This window comes from Cucurbita maxima, unplaced genomic scaffold (genome assembly GCF_002738345.1).
Source record: "Cucurbita maxima cultivar Rimu unplaced genomic scaffold, Cmax_1.0 Cma_Scf00012, whole genome shotgun sequence".
Taxonomy (NCBI): domain Eukaryota; kingdom Viridiplantae; phylum Streptophyta; class Magnoliopsida; order Cucurbitales; family Cucurbitaceae; genus Cucurbita; species Cucurbita maxima.
In genome coordinates, this window is record NW_019272028.1 from 4,512,710 (window position 1) to 4,532,981 (window position 20,272).

At 34.2% G+C, this 20,272-nt stretch overlaps 2 protein-coding genes across 6 annotated transcripts; one reads left to right on the top strand and one right to left on the bottom strand.

The window, feature by feature from the left end:
• Window positions 1-1,073: 1,073 nt before the first annotated feature.
• On the bottom strand, window positions 1,074-10,395 carry LOC111487513 (choline/ethanolaminephosphotransferase 1). 4 transcript variants are annotated; one of them, XM_023134933.1, is made up of 20 exons: window positions 10,204-10,395; window positions 9,552-9,746; window positions 9,246-9,334; window positions 9,101-9,151; window positions 8,681-8,758; window positions 8,458-8,533; window positions 8,331-8,353; window positions 8,148-8,248; window positions 7,303-7,397; window positions 7,112-7,180; window positions 5,813-5,882; window positions 4,335-4,398; window positions 4,211-4,251; window positions 4,043-4,127; window positions 3,559-3,621; window positions 2,478-2,536; window positions 2,337-2,389; window positions 2,083-2,155; window positions 1,505-1,549; window positions 1,074-1,334 (listed from the first exon to the last, which is right to left on the bottom strand). In XM_023134933.1, exons 2-19 carry the CDS (start codon window positions 9,667-9,669, stop codon window positions 1,528-1,530), a joined length of 1,230 nt encoding a protein of 409 aa, XP_022990701.1. In that variant the 5' UTR covers window positions 9,670-9,746; window positions 10,204-10,395; the 3' UTR covers window positions 1,074-1,334; window positions 1,505-1,527. The 4 variants fall into 4 exon arrangements, with proteins under 4 accessions (XP_022990701.1, XP_022990702.1, XP_022990700.1 ...); XM_023134934.1 differs by having other exon boundaries at window positions 9,246-9,255; window positions 9,552-9,749; window positions 10,204-10,394; XM_023134932.1 differs by having other exon boundaries at window positions 9,552-9,749; window positions 10,204-10,394.
• A 5,816-nt stretch (window positions 10,396-16,211) lies between these two features.
• On the top strand, window positions 16,212-19,086 carry LOC111486992 (protein STRICTOSIDINE SYNTHASE-LIKE 10-like). Of its 2 annotated transcripts, XM_023134196.1 has the most exons (5): window positions 16,212-16,581; window positions 17,177-17,440; window positions 18,172-18,361; window positions 18,636-19,013; window positions 19,053-19,086. In XM_023134196.1, the coding sequence occupies exons 1-4, from the start codon at window positions 16,322-16,324 to the stop codon at window positions 18,990-18,992; spliced, it is 1,071 nt and encodes a 356-aa protein (XP_022989964.1). In that variant the 5' UTR covers window positions 16,212-16,321; the 3' UTR covers window positions 18,993-19,013; window positions 19,053-19,086. The 2 variants fall into 2 exon arrangements, with proteins under 2 accessions (XP_022989964.1, XP_022989963.1); XM_023134195.1 differs by lacking the exon at window positions 19,053-19,086 and having other exon boundaries at window positions 18,636-19,036.
• The last annotated feature ends 1,186 nt before the right edge of the window (window positions 19,087-20,272 follow it).

Consider the following 20,272-nt stretch of genomic DNA (forward strand, 5'->3'; position numbering starts at 1 on the left):
ATTTTTAGACCAAAATAAGATATATTATAAATTACTATTTTAATTTTATATAGGGATGATCAAATAAAATAAAAATAAAAAACTCGAGTAGAGGACGAGAAACCCCGACGAGAGTGAGGAATGAAAAATAGACATCGACTCGTGTCAACCCTGCAAACCCACCTCACCATCTCCATTTCTATCGGTATTTTCTTCCTCCTTCAATAAGTGGGAGTGTCAACATTGGTTGCTACCTCCGTGTAATTTATCGACACTATTTTTGTGATGTCCCCCACATTGGTTGGGAAGGAGAACAAACTACCACCATTTATAAGGGTGTGGAAACCTTCCCCTAGCAAACGCGTTTTAAAGCCTTGGAGGGAAGTTCGAAAGGGAAAGAAGCCTTGGAGGGAAGTCCGAAAGGGAAAGCCCAAAGAGAACAAAGAACAATATCTACTAGCTGTGGATCTGGGCCGTTACAATATTACCAAATCGGTTATAGATGGGACTTACCACCTATAATTTCAAAAGCTCGTCTTTTCCTCTAGAGGCACGTGTGAACTATAAACTTCATTCCTCTCCCACGTGCTCATTATAGTAGATCCCTCCTGAATCTTTAGTCCAATTGATGGTTAGTTAGTATCTCATCTATACGCATATAATTTCTCTAACCATATAGGATAGGTAAACTTCACATATACATTAATATCAAATTTTGCATACATTACATAACATTTTCAATAACAACGTGATTTTAACTGAGCATTAGGCATCTTAATAATAAAACTTATCTTAGTTCTAAATTCAACAAACAAACGTGATATTTTCTATTGATTTTTTTTTTGTCTAACTTATAATTATATTTTTTAAAAATTAACACTTGAAATTCTTAATATTTAAATCGACTCATTCAAACCTTGATCAGATTGTACGTTGCTGTAGAATTATAAAACCTCAAAAAGAGTCGGTATGGTGCGAACTATTTTATCGAACCATAAGTAAACTCTAATTTTCTCAAAATTACACAACCAAAAAAGAAATGGAACAGATAGTGTCAAATCATCCATCTTCCACACACAAAATGATGAAAAGCGACAAAATAAAAGTCAAATACAACATTATTATAAGTTCTCTCAAGAATTAAAATTCAAAACATGTCAGTTCACCTAAAATAACCCTATAAACGATACGATAAACAATCTAACAGAGCAATGGGATGAATTGGATAGCAATTACAGGATCAAACTATGCCCAATTTCATCCAAAAATGATATCAGTAATGCAGAATTGTTGTTTCTCTTCAGACCCAGAATATATATGTATACTTGCAGCTGCATCATTCGAATTCCAGTTGGCTGACGACACACACAACATTCAACAAAAAAACTGATGAATTAAGAATCAAATGGAGGAGAAAATAATAAAAACTAACAATTACAATGAAGTTTTGAATATCATCAGCTACAACGTGGGTTTTGATCATAAGAATGTTTAAGAATTTAGTTGTGAGGAAGAGGAGGCTTACCCTAAAGAAAACTGCAGCCAACTTTAAGCCTCTTTCCTCGTTATCCTGCAGAATAAAAGAAAACAACAAATAAGAAAGAACTTAGACTAAAGGAAGAGATGCTTGTCTACAAATTTGAATAATGTGCCAGCATGGTCGAGAGTGATTTTAGATTTTCGAAACAAAATTACTTTTTTCGTGTCCAAAACGGTGATTTTGGTCGGTCATTTACAAAAATGCTAAAACTAGTTCACTATGCAGCTTTGGTTCGGATCGTCAATCTCATAACCAAATGAGCAGTGGCCAAAACAATAAGCAAGGAAGAAATTAGACTAAAGGAAGAGATATTTGTCTACAAATTTGAATAACGTTCAGGCATGTTCGAGAGTGATTTTAGATTTCCAAAATTACTTTTGTCATGTCCAAAATACAGCTAAAAAGAGCATGATAACGGTGATTTTGGTCGGTCATTTTCAAAAATGCCAAAATTAGTTCACTATGCGGGTTCGGTTCGGATTTTCAATCTCATATTTAGTAGAAGGAAACAGAAATATTCAAACTTGAGCCATATGAGCAGTAGCCAAAAGTTTCCTTCTCACCTGAAGCAATAGATTCCCAAGGCAGTGGTGATCTCATGAATGACTGAAGTTGCGAAGTGCAAATACAGAGCAACTGAGGAAACCAGAAAAGGCAGAAATCATGAAAAACGTCGCAGTGAATCAATAAGAAAAATAACACAATTCAACTCGTAAGTATAAGGTCGGTCTATCGAGCAGACCTATCAGATGATTTCAGAGCACATTAACCGAACTATGAATGTAAAAGTGGAGTGAATAGTTTAAGTTAAACATACCATTAAAAATACAGTAACCAAGAACAACCAAACTTTCATCAACCAAAGGTTCCCTGTCACATGAAATGATAGAACTCTATTGTCACTATAAATGATATGGCATTCTATCTTTGCAAGCATGTACAACCCACAGCCACATACCCGTCGTTAAGCCTAGCTGTGAGAGCATTCGCAATGGCAAGAGGAAGAAATAATAGCGACTGCATAAATATTAAACAAAGAATGGTTTTATAATCTTGCATCAAACTCTACTCATCTAGATAATACGACACAGTTCAAATAACGAAAAATTTAAGAATTTAGAACAGAATTATTTCCAAAGAAATAAACAACACTTCAGAATGCAAGTAATAAATGCATCATGTAAAATTTCACAGATATTTGCCATCACATTCATATCCACTGTTCATTTTGACTTCAGAAATAATAATGGGTATATAAGCTAATGTACAGAAACCACAAACGATCTTTAGGATAATTGGTTCATCTTCCATCTTCAAGGAAGAACTAACTTAATTTAACCATGGTTTGTTCTAAATATTCTTAAATGTCCTTTCTTTCCTTGCTCAAATCATGATTAAAAAAAGTTGTTGCATTCAAGCGAGAAGTGAACCCTCAACAGGGGTAGGCACCTATCCGACCTCTAAATGTGAATCACACTTTAAGTGCACACATTTGAAGCCTTTTCAAACAGTGAGTATTATAGCTCCTTTCTTATGTTCAATGTGTGTATCATCTAATACTACATTGAGCTACTCATTCATAACCATCTCTGAAACTTCCTGAGCCTTGACATAATACTTCAATTATGAATTATGCTATTTACAAACTGAATAGGCAAATTTTTTTGTTCATTCTATTTTGTATGACAACCGCATTAACTAAATAGATCAAAGTAAAGAATTAGGGCTAAGTATTTCGATAAAGGGTCGGGGTTCAAGTACAGATTACTTTATTTCTAAACTAAAGGTCAAATTACAACACAGCATAATGGCAAGGAACAGATACGATGTCATGAATCATAATCATGCCTCTTCATGAAGATTTTCAGAACAGAACAATGATTTTCCCCATGGTCAAAGTCAGTTGACTTGGTGAAAAGTACATATTTTGACTGAATAATACTAGAAATGTCAATTAACAAGCTTATTTTTTGTCACATATCAACATCAGCAAATAAATAACGAATTTATCTATAGGTTGGTTCATCAAAGCAACATACCATGCACATTCCAGTTTTCAAGCCCTTGGGTTCATCACAAAGGTGAGCAAGAATCATTCTCCCCTGCAAAACAGAATGATTCTAGTTTAGAAATGTTTGAGTTCATCTTCAATTCTTGAACATATTCAAGCCTCCAACTCGAACTAATGTATGTCATAAAATGTCATATAATGGTTCTAACATTCAATATTGTTCCAACCATGAATGACCATGGGACAATGCTGACTTTTTAACATCCGTACACACCATAAAACCATAATGACAAGAAAAAGGGACTGAGTATCTCTACAAATTTTGTTTATGAAGAAACGAAAAGAGATTAATACTCAGAAGATACAAACTCCTAAAGGGAGTGAGAAAAATAAAACAATAAATCAAAATGACGAAGGAACTATAAAAGCATTCCAATTCAAACATAACTCGTAAATAGAAACCACTATACATATATATAGAGAGAAAGAGAGAGGGAGTACCTATGTCTTACCACTAAGAATCCAAAAGCAAGTCCAGTTCCAGTTATAACCAGATGCGGATAGCTTCCAATAATATCAGAAGGTGACAAATAATCCCTAAATGAGACATAAATGGTGTAAAGTCATACGATGGCTATATATATACTAGGTGAGGAAAAGGGGAAAAAGTTGAAATTTACCATGCCAAGACTCCTCCGACAAGTACGACAAATGGGTAAAGCTGTATGAACAATGAAACAAAATCTACTTATTATTACAACATAACATACATAAATCAGAGTTAATGGACGATCAGATTATTACCATCGCTAATGCTAATAGCATGTTTCCTTTTCTAGCTTGAACAACCTTGTAAACATTGTACACACTGCACAAAAGCACAAGATGATATGGGGAAAGGATTAAAAGTCCTCAAAGTTGAAACTGGAATGAAACATGAGTTGACAGAATTCAGAAAATTCATGAAAGAATTTTGGTATTCCACTTACTTTTGGTGTGCCACAACTTTGAAGAAGGTACCAAGTTCCACTTTCTTTTAAATCATTTTATATTTACCATCTCCTAAATTTCAAGTATTCACTTATTTCTACACGATAGTCACAGGTATTCCTTCCCAGTATCTGTAATTGATAAGTCTTACTGTTGAGATCATAGTAATTGTTTCATATCAATCTTATATTTTCTAAATGAAGCTAACATTTGTCTCATCCCAAGGAAGAATATTGCAAGGACAGTGAGTTTAGGTTGAGATCATATCGATCTTATATTCTCTAAATGAAGCTAACATTTGTCTCATCCCAAGGAAGAATATTGCAAGGACAGTGAGTTTAGGTTGATTAGTCTTACTACATATTGCTAGAGTACTTTCGGATAGATTGAAGAAGATTCCCCCATCCACAATCACATAATACCCATCATCCTTTGTAGCCTACTAACAAATTCTTGACGCCTCTTTAATTGTTAATGAGATCATTAATGAATGGAACCGAAGAAAAAGGAAGGGATAACTTGACATTGAAAAGGATTTCAATATGGTTGATTGGGATTTTCTCGAGGAAGTTCTTAAAGCAAAAGGTTTTGGGCAAACATTTAGGAAATAAATTAGTTGTATGCCATTAGTTAATTACTCCATCATAATCAATGGTAAACCTGGAGGTAAAATTCTTGCTTCCAGAGGTCTCCTTCATGGAGATCCTCAATTTCCGTTTTTGTTCATCCTTGTGGTTGATTGCCTTAGTAGGATACTCCTCATGTAAAAACAAAAAGACCCCATGAATCACAACAGATTCATCTCTTCAGTAGTTTTTCCTTTGCTTCATCCTTTTGGACCTTTCTCCAACAAGCATTCGGGTGGCACATTACTAGACCTGACTGTCTTCACTCTCTTCAATTTGTCACTTATTGGGCATCCGTTCAAGGAAAATAAAATTATGTTGTGCAACTTTCTTTATGCTTTTTATTGGAATTTATGGTTAGAAGGAAATGTTCGTATCTTCACAGATAACAACATGACGTTGAATTTACTTCTTATCTTGCTTGGAGTTATCATTCTCCTCCTTTATGTAATTATAGTTTATCGACTCCCTTTTCTCATTGAGGTGTATCTATTTCAATAAAGCAAGATAAGAAATAGATACACAATGAAATGGTTTTTGTTTATCGACTCCCTTATCCAAAACTATTACTTTGCTTCGCTGACATTAAAATTTGTCTGAATTCAAAAGCCAGGTATCACATGCACATGGATGCCACTTAAAAGTTAGAAGACAGGAACCACATACTTGAATGCAACTGTTGGAATGACACCGAAAGCAGCCAATAAAATCAGTGCAGCTCTGAATGTAGGAATAGCTGAACACAGATTTTTAAAAAATGATCAACCATAAGAAGAGTAACAGCAAAAGTGAAATGACAAGTGAATGAGAATTGTGTTTAAATAAACAGGTCCAAAAATGTACAAGTAGAAACCAATAAATCTGACATGAAATAACAAGAGGAATAAAAAGAGAATTTTGCCAACACAGAAGAGTTACAAAATAGACTTTTCTTTTCTCAGCACAACAATCCGCCCTTTGAAGCCAACACATAAATCTGATGCCCTTAGCCAACACCGCCAATTTAAATTTTTTCATGTTCTACTCGGAACAAGCTTATGAACGAAAGCAATATTTCTAATTCCACTATTTCACAACCCTTGCTTATGTGCACTAATGGAGCGTTTGATTTATTTCTTCAAATAAATGATTCAAGAGGAAATATTAGCAATTGTTCCTATGGAAGACGATATTGCTGATAGGTCTGGTGAGAGAAAAAAAAATTGAGAAAAATGTAGAATTTTATCCTTTCTTGAATTTAGAGAAGTTGGGTGTCAATGAGTAGATGAAAATCTTTGTGGACTAATTTCTGGATTTGGAATCAAGGGTAAGACCATCACTGATTCTGAGCGGGAGGAAAAGGAAGAAAGCCAAAGGAAGAAATGTTGCAGAAGGGTACAGAGAATTAGCAAATTTGATGTCTGCAGTAGTTTAATATTTTATAGGAAACACTTCCATAATGGTGGATTTGAGTACAAAATGCTATTCACATAGACCCGTATACAGTTGATTATCAAATCAAAGCAGGCAGGTTTACCAACTTCTCTACATTGAGGACATGCACAAGTGAATAGATTAAAAGTGGATGCAGTATTTCATTTAAATAAACTCTGCACACAATGGAGTGAACCAGACCACCCAAAAAGCCATGGAAGCACACACAGCAAAATCAATACAACCAAAAGAGCTAGAAGTATCTCGTGTATACCATTGAAGTACAAAGCTCGCCAGCCTAATAAAAACTGGTCTTTTTTCTATAAGAAACATATACCACTTCACTCATAACCATCGAACAAAAAATAACAGCTTGGCAAAGAGACAAGGTGTCCCCTTCCCAAGAGGAAGAAGATTATTCATAGGTTCTGTACTAATGATTGAGATTGAGTTAGGGAGGGAGGAAGAATATCTATAGTTAGAGCTTAGAAGTACTGAAGGTTTGTTTACAATATAAAGAAATTTATTGGCTCATTAGATTAACAGTCTTACCATGGAGAAATGGAACCCAACTAAAAATTGGTATGGACTTCCCAAACGGCTGAGCCCACCACCCAGCACCTGGTAGGTAGAAGATATATTCAGGACTTATTATTAACAATTCTATTAAGCTGGAAGAGAATTGCATATTCAAGGAAGAAAATCAAATTGAAATTGTAAACGAGCAGGGATAAGGAACATACCAACAAAGGTGGTGAAAAAGTGACATAAATAAATCAGCATGAGACCCTCAGTAGGTCCATTTACAACAGGAAGAATTAGAGTATTGGTGAAGAAGCTGTACTCAAAGATGGAAACGCAGGTTAGGTGTCAAGATTTTTCTTCTTCTTCTACCTTTTTTTTTTCTTTTCAAGATAATAAACACATTTATCCAACCAAAAAACATATATATATATGTCAATGAGGGCATAAGCTCCAAACCCAATCTCAAAGTCAGGGAGATTGCATAAAAGTTGTCCAACTAGTTAATCCAAATATTATTAAAACTGCACACTTACCTACCCAACTTAACAATGGTCCTTGTTTGAATTGACAAAAAAATAAAATCTCGCGCAAAATACATATTTTAATTATGATATACAAAATGGGGGAGAAAAAAAAAAGAAGAGATACGTAACTTCAAGGTCTACACAGAAGCATTTGATCGTGATAAAGATGCAGAATCATACATATCATCTCCCAAAAACAACTATTACCATTCATGAAAGTCAAACAAGGTCGACGAGAGAAAAAAAAAAGGGGGTTCCCTAGAAGCATAAAATTTATTTTTTTCTTTGATTCTTTTGATTTTTCTTAGAACTCAAGGATACAGTTGCACAAACTTAGAACAAATCATGTTCAAATAAGGTCGTTCCTTTTTATTTTGATTGAAACAAGGATCTTTTATATGCGAGCAAGTACACAAAGCCAAGAGGTACAGCAAGGCTAACAAGATAGATGCCTTTGAGGACTAAAATCATGAGATGAGACATGTCATAGCTCATAATAACTTCTATCATATCAACAATGAGTGGTACAGAAAACTTACTGTTCCCATGTTGCACCATAGAAGGGAACAGCAGAAAGAACCCAGAACCAGAAAGAAGATCTTCCACACATGGCGGTGCTCCCAAATGCTAAGGATTCAAACTGGTATCCACACCAAGAAGCAAAAAATTATGAATGCCCGAAAGCCAGGAAAATACAACGATAATCAGTTGAAGATACATACCGCACATGCCAGTGCATCACATCCTGAAATACAGAAAGAATTAATTTTTTTAACATTCAAATCCTGTGATCCATTACAAAGGAGTCATAGAAACAAGGGGGAACCAAAAATAAAATAGAAATATTACCGTGGTCAAAAAGTTCTCCCAATGGACTCGAGGAATTTGTCCTCCGTGCTTGCTTCCCATCAACAGCATCAAAAGTCTTGTAAAACAGGGATAAGATTAACCGGGCTATAAGCAACACTGTAATAGTGTCCAAGAAATCCATGGGAGCTGTTCAACTTTCAAGAGAGGACATGCATTCCAAGCAGCAGTACAACAAAACCCAACATAGAATATTGAAGCATACCTGATAAAGAAAAAGAAGCAATCCATGTGCAAAATGAACCCACCTAGGGGGAGGTGAATCTAACTGAGGAGAATATATCTGACATGAAAGTACAGTTAAAATTAAAATATGAGAAAGATCATCAATAAACAAACAATAAATATAGAAAAAATCATGAATAATTCAAAAGAACTGTGGTGCGATACCCTTATTCTGTATCAATTTTAGATTTACTATGCCTAGGACGTATTTAATGGAAATAGTAAACTATAAAGCATAAGTGAAAATATGTAAAAGCACGAAAACTAATAAAACACTCTTGACATGCCTTTGAAGATTTATCATAAAAAATTACTACCAAACACTTCAAGACTAGGGTTTACGAAATTTCGAGTAAAACTTAAAGAAGAGCAGAAAAAAGGAGTATTGGCCATTACTCACATAACCAAGAACTGCTGATGTGATCAAGAACATAAATCCCACAAGTGTTATCTGGCATGAGTGCATACCACAAAGGGAAGAACATGTTATCTCAAAAGTCAAAGCAAAAGGTACAGTATAACACAAAAGAGGAAACATCCGTTACCATGTTCGGACTGATGAAATCATCCAGGAACGCATGTGAAATGAGAACAGAGGAATGATAAGTCAGCATATCATCAGAAAGAAAGCTTACTAGAAAAAGAAAAAAAAAAACAATATATGCAATCAGTTGGAACAGTTTCACTAAAAGTTATTCAAATTTTTAAACACAAATCATTAGCAAAACTTGGAAGAGTGACTTATGAAATCTCTCCAATTCATTTAGAAACACCATGCCCGATGACTGGGGGAAAATCTTTTACTGAATTAGCAGAATCACTATTGATAGAAACAAGAAAGCTTTACTTACGGCATCCATAGTGGAAAGAAATTAACAAAGCGACTCCAAAAGGGTTGCAGTATATATTTAGCAACATAAGAGTGATCAACACCACTGTACTTGTATCTGTGCAACGTTGCAACCCCATGTGCACCGATGTACCCCATTTCCTCAAAATACGATATAAAAAATTTGCTGCAGAAACCAATCAACTCGCCACAAAATCTGCTGCATGGGAAACAAACAGTAACTCACCCAACCAACACAAGTCTCCAGCAGTAGGGAATGAAGTATCCAATAATCAAGGAAAACAGAAACATTAAATGAAATAGGCATTTAAACACAAAAACTACATGTATTAGGGTAATTCCAATATCCTAAACAGCCTTAACGCAATAACCCATTTAAGATTCAGTAGCAAATTGTTGGTTAATGCTTTAGTTAGAGCAATCACTCATCAAAAACGGGTGAGGCGATCCATAACAATGTTTTAAAAGAGTAACTCCCACTGAAAGCATAGATCCAACTGAAAAATTAGACTATCTCACGTACCTTGAATCTCGATGGAATAATAAGAAGAACACAGTTCAATGATAACTTTTAAGAAATCAGATCGAACGCACACACAAAGGTAACTTACTACAGGAAAGTGACAATGAAAAAACAAAAAAAATAAGGTTACCTGATTCCTTGTCGCAGAGAAAATGGAAAGAACGAGAGATCAGGAAATGGAGGAGCCCTGAGGAGGGAGAAAAAGAAACAGAGAAGAAAAAAAATATCTTTCTATCTCCCGCTTTGATGGATAACCATTTCTCCTACAAAAAGAGGAAATTCTTCATTCGATTCTCTCTCGACTTTCCCTTTCCTTTCTCACCAATAATTGTACACCAAATGGAATCTTTGTCCAATTATCATTTAAGTATTTATTAATATTCGTTTAAGTTAATAAATATATTTCTAAATTTTGCATTTTGTCGGTGGATCTCACCATCCACCTTTTTTAGAGTCCAACGTCCTTGATAGCCACATGGCGACACTGATACCATTATAACCTCGATCTCACAATCCACTTCTTTCAGAGTCCAACGTGCTTGCTGGCCACATCGCGACACTGATACTATTATAATCTTTCCAACCGATGCAGGATCTTACAACCCACCACCTTGAGAACCAACGTCCTTGCTGGCACATAACGGCTCTAGTACCATTTGTAACAACTTAAGCCCACCGCTAGCGGATAATGTCAACTTTGGGTTTTTCCTTCTGACTTTCCCTCAAGGTTGTAAAACTCGTATGCTAATGAGAGATTTTCAGACCCTCAATTTTAAAATCAAAAATAAAAATATAAAAATGGTAACTCTAAATTACCAAAGAACTACTAACGTAAAACAATGCATACTATTATCCTATCTTAGCTTCTATGGTCATTCCGGCATCATCGCCATCCGTACAGGGACGCTTTATCTTTGCCTGAAATATACGAGTAGCATGTGACTTTAGTATTTTTCATCAAATAACCTCATAGTTAGGGTCAGGTAATGGAAATACACGTATACATGATGCGACCTATCCTTTTAAAATAACATAACATGACTTCAAACTCTTTCTAGTTCGAGAAGGGTTGGATGCGTGATATTTCCCCACATACAGCCCATGCACGCGCATATGAACACATCAGGCAGGCTCGTATATGTACCTCCTAAGCCTAACTTGTCAGGCTAAACATGCTGGCATGTCACTAGACACCATGGAGGGAAAGACCTGCATGATATCATGATCACGAACATAAATATCAAAGGTACACGTCTGTATTAACATAACATAACAATGGAAGTATCTCGATGCACATGACATTACCCACGTAGCATTTCATTTCATTCATATCTTGGCAAATGGGATATCACATACATACCTAATATGGTACCATAAATAGTTAGGGACTAAGTCAAGGCTAAACAAGTAAGTGAAGTTATAACACATGTCACGTCCATGGTCTCATTTATCTAATAGAGAAAAAATGTCTTCCACTCCGTCTCTCATTCCCCGTTTAAATGGAGAATCCCCTCCTTGTTTGAGGCAGATAAAATAGACATCTCTAATCACATGAAGGAAGTAGGTCGGGTCGTGGATGTCATGTGGGCTAAAGATGGACGTATGTGGGCTTTATGCCGTCGCTGTGATGCATTTCAAGGCTTTTGGATCCTACACCTAGGTGGGGTCACCCGACTTGAATATCCAGCCTCTAGACTCGTCTTCTCAACCCTACTCTCTGAAACCGCAACCCTATCTCTCTTTTCTCAAATTCGAACTCTGTTAACTTTCTATGCTCGCTAGTTTACCAAACACTTGCACTTCAACTGCAAACTCCTAAAGCATTTGCGCCATTGCAACCTACTGAAATTTGAGATCAAAGTGTGTCGATGCATGCTCGTCGCTCTCTTTTTCGAAAGTCTCTCGAACATGTGGTGTGAGTTGTAGAACATAAAGAAGAACGAGTTGGGTGGTTGAGGGCGTGAAGATGGAGTGTTACAACTTCGTTTACTCTAATTTTTTATATTTTTGTTATTGAATTTTTTAAATTTTGCTATTTATTTATTTATTTTTATTTCTTTCAAGCCACTTTATAAATTATATTAGTTTAATTTATAGTAGAATATTTAATAATTATTAAAAAATTAAAATCAAATAAATAATATTAATTCATGAAAATAGGAAGACCAAATCGTAGCCTAGTTGGTTCTTTCATGTGTCATCATTTTCAATGAAATGTTAGAAAATGAAAAGACAGGTAAACATCACAATCCTTGTTGAGATATTCCATGCCATCTTAGATATTCACTATTTATTTTAATTAAATTATATATATATATATATATATATATATATATATATTTTTTTTTTTTGTTGGATATATTTGGAATTCATAATTACAAAATATTATATTTCAATTTTTTTATCATAAATTTAAATGGGAGGAACACAAAATTTACATTTTTACCCTTAATGGTTGACTTTGTTTCATTTAATTTTGGGATCTAAAAATTAATATATAATTTCAAATTTAACGGTCGGATTTGAATTTATTACAATCTACGACTGAAGTATTTGTCGACAATGTAAAATTTTAAGTGGTAGTCATTTTTTACCTTCTCTATTACTTATAATTGTTTGTGGGATCATTGCTGGTTCAAGATAGTCTCCACCTATTACAAATAATATAGAATAGAAATAAAAATCGTGTAGGGGTAAATTTACAATTTTACCCTTAATGTTGACTTTCTTTCCTTTAATTTTGGGATCTAATTAAATAATTTATTAGTAATTATAAATTTCAAATTTACCAACCATTTAATTTTAATAAATTCATTCTTATCCAATTAAAATTCAATCACATATGAACACGGTTAAACGAACACGACTCTCCATAATTGTATGATATTGTCCACTTTGAGCATAAGCTAAACTCTCATGACTTTGAGACTCAAAAGGCCTCATACCAATAGTTCTCACTTATAAACCCATGATCATTCCCTAAATTAGCCGGTGTGGGACTTTCATCATCCAACACCTCCCCTCAATCAGCTTTGCTTTGAGCTTCCTCAAAAGGCCTCATACCAATAGTTCTCACTTATAAACCCATGATCATTCCCTAAATTAGCCGGTGTGGGACTTTCATCATCCAACACCTCCCCTCAATCAGCTTTGCTTTGAGCTTCCTCAAAAGGCCTCATACCAATAGTTCTCACTTATAAACCCATGATCATTCCCTAAATTAGCCGGTGTGGGACTTTCATCATCCAACACCTCCCCTCAATCAGCTTTGCTTTGAGCTTCCTCAAAAGGCCTCATACCAATAGTTCTCACTTATAAACCCATGATCATTCCCTAAATTAGCCGGTGTGGGACTTTCATCATCCAACACCTCCCCTCAATCATCATTTTTGAATATCTTCTTTTTTCTTTTTGGAGTCCTTTGTTCGACATACGAGGATTTGCCAATCTATTGACACAGCTAAGTTTAGAGCATGACTCTGATACCATGTTAGACGAACACGACTCTCCACAATGGTATGATATTGTCTACTTTGAGCATAAGCTCTCATGGTTTTGCTTTGGGCTTCTCCAAAAGGCCTCATACCAATAGAGTTAGTATTCCTCACTTATAAACCCATGATCATTCCCTAAATTAGCCGATGTGGGACTTTCATCATCCAACAAACACAATATAAACATACGTTATTAAACCCAAATAGACGACTAATAGTACTTGTCGACTGTTAGATGAACACGACTCTCCACAATGGTATGATATTGTCTATTTTGAGCATAAACTCTCATGGTTTTGCTTTAGACTTCCGAAAAAGTCTCATACTAATGAAGATAGTATTTCTTGATTATAAACTCATGATCATTCCCTAAGTTAGCCGATATGAGACTTTTATCATCCAACATCGACAACGTAGGATTTTAATTTGTTGTCTTTTTTACCTTCTCGCTCGTGCAATCATCGCTTGGTCAAGATCCATCTCCACCTAGAATTGGAACAAAAAGACATTGAGGTTGTATGCATGTTCAAGTTGATGAGGTGTTGAATGTTAGTAAAAATGAATGCAACCGAGAGTGCAGGTACACGTTAGTCTGTGGACACCAAAAATTTCAACAGCTCCTTAAATGACTCTATCTGCAATTTCTCAGAATACAGATGGAGAAATTAATATATTTTTTTTAACGTATTTTTCTAAAAGGATTGAAAATAAATAAATAAATAGATGTTTTACGACCTAATATTTTATTTTTATTAAAAAAAAAACTTGAATAAATAACTTAAACCAGCACACCGAGCAATTGGGTTGGGTCTAAAAAATAAAAAATATCTCAATCCAACTCGACACAACCTACTAACGCTCCTAAAAGTTTTTAAAATTATTATTTTATTAATATCATTTAAAAAAAAAAACATAAAATTGTATCCACATGGTCTCCCAACCATTATTGAATAATGATGTTTAAAATTAATTAAAAAAATAATGAAAGATTTTATTTAATTCAACTAAATCCTAATGTATTTATTTAGAAAGGTGGCAAGCAAGAAAGCAGCAATAAATCGAGGCCAACGACCACATTTCTGTGTTTCATGTTGGTCGAGGGATGAGGGCCAGGCCATCTCGTTGAAGAATTATTTAGTATATAGTTATAGCTACAAGCCTAGCTAGTACGAATTTACTCGTTGACCACTTTTTTCACTACGTTTTCGATGAGTACGAGAGAGAACGGTAGAAACAACGAGCTACTATTGAATGACTTTTTGTGTACTCTTTTACTATTCTTACGGGACAATCATATAACCCTACGATATTTGGTTGTCAAGGTCACTTGTACAATATCAAACCCTAGGTAGGTGGTAATTATGGCTTAAACGAGCTCCTTTCAAACCCGCTATTAATTACATTACGAGAAATATATTTATTAAAAGATAGACATTGTTTTTATTATAGGAATTAGTCGTGGTTTTGATTTTACGCATGGTGAATATTACGAAATAGTCAACTTTTGGTTGAATCTCGAGCTCATTTGGTTAGCTTGACACTCTACTGCCCCGTTCTTGCAATCCTAATGTAGCTCGGTTGATCCCTTTTAAACCTAATTTAAAGGTTCAACGAAACCCTAAAAGTTATATAAATGTACGAAAATAAACTGTTTTTCGTATTTTAAATTATTGCTACACTTATATTTTATATGTTGACTTAAGTATCAAAGTCAGTGAAGTAAGCACCACTCGAGTGTGTGATTTTATTTTTGTTATTAGTCACGTTCTTCTCTTTCAATATCGGTTGGAGAGGAGAACGAAGTATTCTTCATAAGGATATGAAAACCTCTCCTTAGTAGACACGTTTTAAAACTGAGAGGCTGATGACGATATGTAATTGACAAAAATGGACAATATCTACTAACGATGGACTTGGGCTGTTATAAATGTTGTCATAACGAGACATCGGATAGTGTGCCAATGAGGATGATGGGCTCACAAAGGAAGTGGATTATGAGATTCTACATCGGTTGGAGAGGGGAACGAACAGAATAAACAATAATTGCTAGCAACGAGCTTGGACGGTGTGCCAATGAGGACGATAGGCCCACAAAGGAAGTGGATTATGAAGTTCTACATCGGTTGGAGAGGGGAATGAACGGGATAAACAATAATTGCTAACGGCGAGCTAGTACTGTTACACTTGAAAGTATAAATACACAAAGAAAATAAATACTAAATTACTCGAAAATTTAAGGATGTAACCGTCCCAACCAACCGATTTATTTACTTGAAAAAAATTATGTAATTCTCGAATACAAAACACCAATATATGCATGACTAAATTAAAAAAACGAAAAATCACATAAATAAAATAGAAATTCTTGACTCTAAAGATTCAAAACATCAATTCTTGCCACTTGGACAACTTGTCAAAAGCATTAAATATATTCGAACTTACCGACTAAGACTTTTAAACATTAAATACCCGATACCCACAAAAAAAAAAAATATATATTGTCGTTGCTTATATATCATATCTAAAGTTTCTCTATTCTAATCGAACCATGACTACATTCGATTACTAATAGGTAAAGTTAAATAGCCAAACCCGAACAAATCTTAACCAGACGAGTTATGTTTTTATTAGCGGGACGATAGCTACGTGACGTAGTGTGTCTCGGGTATACATTATTATTATTATTATTATATATAGGTAAGCTGAAGTACTTGACGGGGTATCAGAGGCATTTACTTCTAGTTTGGAGCAAGAATGAAGGAGTCTTTAGCTATTTGTTCTTGCTCATTATCATTGGCTTTGTGGGTGGTGGCGGTGGTGGTGGTGTCTTGGAGTCCGTTATCGGAAGCCGCCATTGAGGCGGTGGAGCTTCCCGGAGGGGTGTTTGGGCCTGAAAGCATCGCCTTCGACTGCCGTGGAGAAGGGCCGTACGCCGGCGTCGGAGACGGCAGAATTCTCAAGTGGAATGGTTCTGGTTTGGGTTGGACTCAGTTTGCTTATACCTCACCCAACAGGTATTCAAATTTTTTTCTTTTTTTAGGGTTTTTCTTTAGATTTATATCCCAAAAAAAAAAAAAAAACTTCCATCATATTATAAAACCCTATATAACGACATAACTAAAATCGAAAGGTCGTTCATGCCAGTATTGAGCCTTATATACGTATGACTTGATATTCCGATTAGCTTGGACTATCCAACCTAAACCATAAAAGTTGAGGTGGGTTATATTTTTTCCGTTAGGGTTGGGTTGAATNTTTTGAAAACGGAAAAAATTCGGGTCGGTTTGTGAGTTACATTTTTTTTTTTGTCGAGTCAACTCGACCAACCTGGAAATTGGGTTACAACTAAACGTATCCCTCCCTTACTTTTAAGATTATTATGAAAGTTAAAAATATTTGGTGTTTGTTACTAACGTCAGTGATGTGTTATGACATGTAAATGTTTGATATTTTAGTTATTAATGTAACATGTATCATGGATAAGAATCCGACGACTCTAACTCAATCCAACCCAAAAATAAAGGGTTAGGTTGGGTTGGAGACTCTATTCAGATTGTTCGGGTCACTGTTCCCTAAAAAAAAATGATTTTTTTGTGTCGGGATTTGAAGGGAAGGAAAAGAGTGCAATGGTGAGCCCCAAACGGAGGCAGCATGTGGGAGACCATTGGGGCTCAAATTTCACCCTTCAACTTGCGAGCTGTTCATAGCGGATGCCTACTTTGGCCTTCTTGCTGTCGGACCTCAGGGCGGCCTGGCTAGCCAGCTCGTCTCTTCCGCCCAAGGCGTCCCTCTCCGCTTCACCAACGCTTTAGACATCGACCCCCAAAACGGTGTCGTTTACTTCACTGATAGTAGCCTCTTGTTTCAAAGAAGGTAATCCATTTAACCCTAATAATCCCTTTTGAAATTCGTAAAATCAAATTATTTATATTTTATTTTGATCTTTAAATTTAAAAATATTTTATTTTTATTACACTACTTTCAAATCAACTTTAGTAAATAAAATAAAATAAAATAAAATATTTATAAAAATACATTTTTTTTTAATATTGCAATAATTAAATGAGTAGCCCTTGATTATTATTATTATTATTATTTTCATAAAACTCATTTTTATTAATTTTATTAATTAATTTATTTTTATTTTTTTAAAAGAAACATACTACTAAATGCCATTTAATAAATGACAGACATTTTTCAAATCCAAAAAAATTTCCACAAAATGTGGATGGACACACGACAAGTAGCATGGACCTAGCTGTCTCTAGGTTCATTAATTTTTTTTATATATAAAAAAATAAATAAAAATAACATCAAATAATTTATAATTTTTAAATAAAAATAAAATTTTAAAATTATTCATTCTTTTTTTTTCTTTTTTCTTTTCTTTTTAATCAAAATAATCCATTAAATCCCAATTTAGGTTTATGTTTATGAAACCTTAATATAATCAAAATAAAATAAAATGTAATTAATCAAGAGGGAAGTTGTCAGATTATTTGAGATGATAATAAAAATATGGTTTTTTTTTTTTTTTTTTTTTTTTTCTTCCGGAAGTGTTTGGATNTTTTTTTTTTTTTTTTTTTTTTACTTTCTTCCGGAAGTGTTTGGATATTGTCGATAGTGAACGGAGACAGGACAGGGAGGCTGCTAAAATATGATCCACGTACAAAAAACGTCACCGTTTTGATCAATGGTCTCGCTTTCCCAAACGGTGTCGCTTTGAGCACTGACTCCTCATTTCTTCTAATGGCTGAAACGGGCACTCTCCAGATCTTAAAGTTCTGGTTAAAGGTATGATAAATTATTACCACTACTTTTAAAAGATTCTTTTTACATGTCATGCATGGTTAAACTTGATTGATTTTTAATAAACCTCTAGTGTTGGTAAGTTCGGGAACATAGTTGTCTGTTTCCAGTTTAGGGTTTACGTTGGGATATGAGATTGTTTGGCTATACCTTTTTATTCGAAAAGGAAGTAACTGATATCAAACATCGAACCTCGTGTTTTTATCGTCATTTCATTTAAATGGTACACATAATCATTTGTTCATGTTTTTAACAAAAGGGTCCCAAAGCGCAAACTACAGAGATATTCGTACAACTCGAACGATTTCCAGACAACATAAAGAGAACAGACAACGGTGAATTTTGGATTGCCATGAACACGGGAAGAGGGAAGCTCGAAACCCAGACATGGATGAGGCTCGGGGGAGCGACAACGCAGCACGGGGAGGTAAAAATCCCGTGGATTCGGGGCGACCCGGTGGCGGTGAAGTTGGACGAGAGAGGGGGAGTGAAGGGGATGATTGATGGGGAGGAGGGGCAGGCACTTGAGTCGGTAAGTGAGGTTGATGAACGTAAAGGGAGGCTGTGGATTGGGTCAGCTGTTAAACCATATGTTGGTTTTATCATGAATGGATAGAACAAGAAAACACTCCAAAATTGTATTGGTAAATTATTGTATGACTCCAACTTTTTATAAAAGTTTCAAAATATTTTTATTTAGGTTCCGTGCGTAACATTAACACCTTTAACTTTATAAAAAAAATAATACCGTCAATATAAGAAAAAAGATAGACTATCGATATCTCATAGATTATCTTTAAACTTTTAATATTATTTTTAAAAGTTCATGAGTATTTTTGTAAACGTGGAACTATTAGTACATGTATTTTTTTAAAAAATATATAATTTTTTTTAAAAGGTCACGGTATTAACGAAACTTTTGAAAACTGCGGTATTTTTGAAATAATTTTGAAAGTTTAATGATATTTTTGAAACCCATTTCAGAGTTTAAAAACGGAACAAGTATGAGCGGTTTCTATTCAAAACTAACCATAAATGTATTTTTCAAAATTTTAAAATATTTTTGAAGATATTTTCGAAGTTTAAAGATATTATTAAAACGTTTGAAAGATTAATAATTTTTATTAAGTTTGGCGAGTAAATATTAAAAAAATAATTTAATAACTGTATCCAAAAGTCGTAAATGGGCCACAAGTATAGTTATTAGAGGCTGGGCCTATGCTGGTGGCCCAATAATCCCACTTAGCAAATTCTTTTTATTATTATAATTTTTAAAATAATATATAATGGCTTGTTAGGTTGGTTTCAAGACACCATGAAAAATTTTATTTATTTTTTATTTTAAAAATATAAAGAATCTTATAATTGGTGCCAATTCCACTAGAATTTCTAATGTAATTATAAAAGACAAAATATTAAATAAAAAAAATCTAACATTGAAATCAGTTTAGTTGTGTTCCACTTCAATTATGCATTCATTTATTTACTTTTTTTTTTTTTTTTTTTTTTTTTTTTTTTTTTTTTTTTTTTTTTTTTTTGGTCTCAAAGCATTTTTTATTTTTTTACCATAGTTTACTTTTTGGTTGACTTCCATTGTTAACTAAAAGTTTAAAGTGAGTTGTTTTACATTAGAGGAGACAAAATGATGTTGTTAATAATAATCATTATAAAGTATTTTTTATTACTATTTTTATGTAAAATTATGATTTTCTTTCTTTCTTTAATACTTGAAATACTTGAAATGAATGAAATTGAAAAATCTCCTCCTTAATTGAATTCTCTTAGACAAAGTTCGAATTTATGTTTTATGAAGGTCGAGAAATAAGGGTGAACATAGAATTGAGTTGAGTTGGGTTGAGTTTGGGTTGAGTTAGATTTTTTTTTGGATCAACTCAA